The sequence below is a fragment of the Anoplopoma fimbria genome, chromosome 11 (genome assembly GCF_027596085.1).
Source record: "Anoplopoma fimbria isolate UVic2021 breed Golden Eagle Sablefish chromosome 11, Afim_UVic_2022, whole genome shotgun sequence".
Classification (NCBI taxonomy): Eukaryota; Metazoa; Chordata; class Actinopteri; order Perciformes; family Anoplopomatidae; genus Anoplopoma; species Anoplopoma fimbria.
The window spans coordinates 19,563,776-19,568,703 of record NC_072459.1 but is presented as its reverse complement, the minus strand read 5'-3'; the positions used below and the strand labels follow the sequence as shown (position 1 = coordinate 19,568,703).

At 46.0% G+C, this 4,928-nt stretch overlaps 1 protein-coding gene across 1 annotated transcript; it reads left to right on the top strand.

Annotated features, from left to right (window-relative positions):
- The first annotated feature begins 638 nt into the window (after positions 1–638).
- hoxb13a (homeobox B13a) lies at positions 639–2,509 on the top strand. The gene is given in 5 exon segments (XM_054607860.1): positions 639–899; positions 902–938; positions 941–1,291; positions 1,294–1,353; positions 2,262–2,509. Coding segments are annotated over 5 exon segments (957 nt in total).
- The last annotated feature ends 2,419 nt before the right edge of the window (positions 2,510–4,928 follow it).

The window sequence follows — 4,928 nt, the reverse complement described above, 5'->3', positions numbered from 1 at the left end:
CCAGTGCGTCTTTACGCACAACCCAAAACTGTTGAAAGTGATTTATTTATTGTTCTCACAGTGATAATATCTCTCTTCCTTTGCAGCCGCGGGAGATCAGACACTTGGGTTTGACACTCTGCAGCTGCACGAGGACAGGGAGCTGCACGAGCTGCACGGAGCCCATGCTCTCCCCGTGCCACAGCTCCATTCTCATTAAAATATTTTTCTTTGACTGACAATCCCCAACACGTCTCTTCTTCTCCTGCTTTTTTTTCGTTTGACCCAATCACGTGATCATCCCGTCTCATCCAATAGACGCGCTCCCCCCCCCCCCCCCCTCTCCTTGTCCCGGGGGCTTGTTGCGTCAAGGCTGCGGATGGGATGTAACCGGTGGTCCGGCAGGTTACCGGGAGTCTTTGCCTCCGAGCGAGCACCTACACTATACGGCGCAGTAGTAAGGCAGCGCGCGTGCTCCGACAGTGCGCGAGACGAGTGCATGTGAGTTACCTGAGTGTGAGCACGAGAGAGCCCGCGTTCAGAGGAGCACAGACGCGCGCTAGTTCTTCTTCATCCAGCCAATGTAGCAGCTCAGGACCGGTCAGAGTCTGAGAGGAAACGGCGACGAACGGAGGCCAGACCGGGAAACAGGAGCGCCTATGACAGCCTCCTTGGTTCTAAACCCTCGCTGGCCAGCGGACACGGTGATGTTTGTGTATGACAACAACCTGGACGACCTTAACAAGAACATGGAGGGGCTGGTGGGCAGCGGCAACTTCGCCGCCAGCCAGTGCCGCAACATCATGGCGCACTCTGCGGCCGCCGCTGCTCTTGGCGGCCACGCGTCCGGCCTGGTGCACTCCTCTGCGGGCTACCCTTCTGTGGATGTGTCCGGCTCGGGCTCCAGCGAGACGGGGGCGGGTCTTCGGGGAAGCCGTGCTCTGCCGGGCCGTGTCCGGGGCCGCCGTGTCGCACCAGAGCTCCTCGGCCGCCGCCGCGTTGCCGTACAGCTACTTCGGTAACGGGTACTACCCGTGCAGGATGGGGCGGGGTTCTGTGAAGTCGTGCACCCAGGCTGCCGGAGCCGCACTCAGCTCGCAGTATATGGACACCACGGTGAACTCGGACGACTACGCGAACCACCGAGCCAAGGAGTTCGCCTTTTACCACGGCTACCCGAGCCCGTACCAGTCCATGGCGAGCTACCTGGACGTGTCGGTGGTCCAGACGCTTGGCGCCGGGGAGCCGCGCCACGACACCCTGCTGCCCATGGACAGCTACCAGCCCTGGGCTCTCACCAACGGCTGGGGGGGCAGATGTACTGCTCCAAGGACCAGGGGCAGGCTGGACACCTCTGGAAGTCCGCTCTGGCTGGTAATGCACCGTTTTTATTCTTCTCCAAAACGTGAAGGGACTTAGCTGTGTAGGCTTACAGCTATAATATGTATTAATATGTGATATGTAGCTAGGGAGAAATGATAGACTTTTACATTTTGAAATATATTTAAATAAATATAGCATTTTAATATATATATTTTGATATATATATATATTCATATATTTTAGTTTCTTTATATATATATATATTTTATATACACACAACTGATGCGCAATAACACAATCTTTTGGGAGTAAGTATATGGTAACTTAGAGGTGAATTCAATTCAATTCAATTTACTTTGTATAACGTAGTAAGTAAAATAAAAAGTAGTAAGCAGAATAATTGTTCATCCTCTGCCATAGAGGACAATATTAATATTTAGATTCATTTACCTCATCATGCTCCTTAAGGAGAGGCCATTTAATAATGGAAAGGTTTATTATTATTGGGTGATTAATGCTCAAATAGTAGCAACTGTTAACATACATAACAATTTGCAGGATGACAATTAATGAGAGCTATCAGGGCAGGTATTTGTGATTTTAAGAGGAGCTATGATCAACTCTTTATTTAGGTTATTTATTACAGGGATGAATGGAATAATTCATAAAAACAACGCAACCAAAAGAGGGTACGAGGCGTGAATCTCGGTGTGTACACACAGATATACACTATATATATATCTTATATCTGAGGACAGAAGTTGCAGGTCACCCGCGTGGTCCTGCTGCTTGCAGACAGCAGACATCCACCATGTTGTCCGTGTGCGTCGTAGATGGATGTCCAATCAGCTCCAGGCTTAAAGTAGTTGTCCTCCTCGTTTTTTTTTTGGTCTGTATTACACTTTGCTATACACCGACAAGTGAGCCTTATCCCTCACCTTCTCTTTTCCCCCAAACAGATGTGGTGGCTCACCAGCACGACGGCTCGCCTTTCCGCCGGGGTCGGAAGAAGCGGATACCGTACACCAAGCTCCAGCTGAAGGAGCTGGAGAAGGAGTACGCCGCCAACAAGTTCATCACCAAGGACAAGAGGAGGAAGATCTCGGCCGGCACCAACCTGTCGGAGCGCCAGATCACCATCTGGTTCCAGAACCGGAGGGTGAAGGAGAAGAAGTTCGTGGCCAAAGTGAAGACCAGCGCTCCGTAACGCATGGGTGCACGTTTACTGAGCTTTGGACGATTTTTAGTGAAGCTGTATTTGCGTGTTATGCATTTAAAAAAAAATGAACTGAGAGAAATTACCAAAAAAAAAAAAGAAGAAAAAAAAGGAGAATATCACAAGATGATGGACTTGGACTGTGCATCAACTCGGGAAGAAGAATGCGATTTAAAAAAAAGGACATAAAGGACAAAATAAGACAAAAGAAAAGAACCAAAGCCTTCTGATAATACGTGTCCTCAGAGGCATCCTGTAAATACAAATCCTCCCTGCCTGCTTCCATGTAACTGTCCTGTCTACTGTCTGTGTTTTACTGTGTGTCCGTGTTGTCCTGTAGCATATACCCCCCAAAAAAAAAACACGCTATTACTCTGTCCATATTGTTTATAACGCCTGTAAACCAGTAATCAAAGTATGGTGCAACACTTAATAAACCCTTTAATCCAGAAGAAGCCTGGTATCATGTCTTCATCAACTGGCCACTTCAGATTCCTGTGCGTCATTTTTATTTTCCTGCCCGTAAAATGTGCAAACAAATCCGCATTTACAGTTGCTGGAAATTGGCGCCCGCAGACTCCGGATTTCTCCATGCAGATTAAGACGTGTTTATGAGACTGTGGATTCATTACTCGGATCAGGAACGTCACCACATCAGTGATATCCATTCTGTTAGACCCCGTGTGAACAAAACCTCCCCCCGGTCAATGAGGCCCGATGATCGGCCTGCTCAACGTGTTAAGTCGCGTATTTTAATGTAAAAAAGGCTGTCAAAGCGGGGAAAAATACTTTATTTAGGATTTTTTTTTTTTTGTCTCCCTTATGTTGAGGTTTAGTACTCCAGCTCTTCCTACAGCTGTCTTTAAAACACCGCGACCACGAGGTGTAGAGACACAGCGCAGACAAAAAGAAAACTTTAATAGCTTAAAAAGTGTTGGAAAAAAAATTGTAAATACATACAATGAATTTGACTTGATCTAAAAATCATCCCTACTTATTCCATTCTTCTTAATATGTAGGTAATGTCTATTTGTGCTACTAGTTTATAGGCTAAAGACGACTGTAGGCTGTATTGAATTTAACGTATTGAATATGAAGAGAAAGCTTGTGACTTTACTCCAAATGATTCATCCAAAACACAAACTATTCAATCAGATGTTTCACGAGGAAAATTGAGCATAATCACTTAAAACACGTGAAGTGAGAAAGTGGCTTAAAAAAAAAAGAGAGCATTGACTAAGGCAGGAGGTGAAGATAGAGACACATTTCATTGGGACTAGTTTATGTCTTAAACATATCTGTTTGCACATGCGCACGAAGGACTGGAGTGGAGACAATCAATTGCGCTTTTGTTTGTGGCTCCTCTGTGCGTGTCCTTGTGTGTTCGTGTGTGTGTGTGTGTGTGTGTGTGTGTGTGTGTGTGTGTGTGTGTGTGTGTGTGTGTTAGAAAGAGAAGCCCTTGACCTTGAGAGTCACGTGATCAAGCTACAGCCTCAAGTCTCCTGCCAACATTTTATGACAGTAGCAGAGCGTTGTTGTGTCGTCTGGTCTGAATGGAGACGCCCCCCCTCCACACACACACACACACACACACACACACACACACACACACACACACACACACACACACGCACACACACACGCACGCGCACCATTGATCCGCTCCTGCTGCGCGTTCACGGTGCATCATATTTGTGTTAGTGATGGCAGGTCATCATACGAATTTATAGAATCCAGAGGTATGCTGGTGTTAGAGAAACTGGTTCAACTATTGTCAATGCTTGCGTTTAGTGCCATATAAGGCCTGTCTCAGTCTCACCGGGGGAGGATGGATCCTGGTTCTGGTGTCACGTGGAGCGCTTTGTCAGCAACCTCATGTCAGATAAACTGTCTGGGTTTGAGAGCAAAGTGACTAAAAAAACCAGTTTCAGCTTTGTTTTTAACTCCACATTCCGCCTCCAGCATTTAATGTGGGGATCATTAGGCACCCTGCGTTTTTATATTCCTCCAGGTTTAATGAAAATGTTTGAAATATGTCATAGTAATGCAGCGTAATGAAGCCATGGGAGCTATTTTGTCCGAAAATTGCAGGACGTCCGCTGTCTCTCCACAAAGGGACAACCTAAAGGGCTGCGCCAAAGTGTTGCGCAAACTGAGATATATACTTTAAATACGTTGATTACAGGAAATTAAGTAAGTGATATGCTTTAAGAATTCATAAGCCTTGATATTTCATAGGTCTGACCCAAATATTTATTCATTAAGAGACATATATTATCATGCATTTCTCCAAAAATGAAAATAAAATAGCACAAAAAACATTTAACATAGAATGGCTCTGCTTTAGTTGGTTTTCAAAGGAGAACACTAGAGCATTTCTGTATCCCGTTGCGTGTCTTTTTGCGCATTA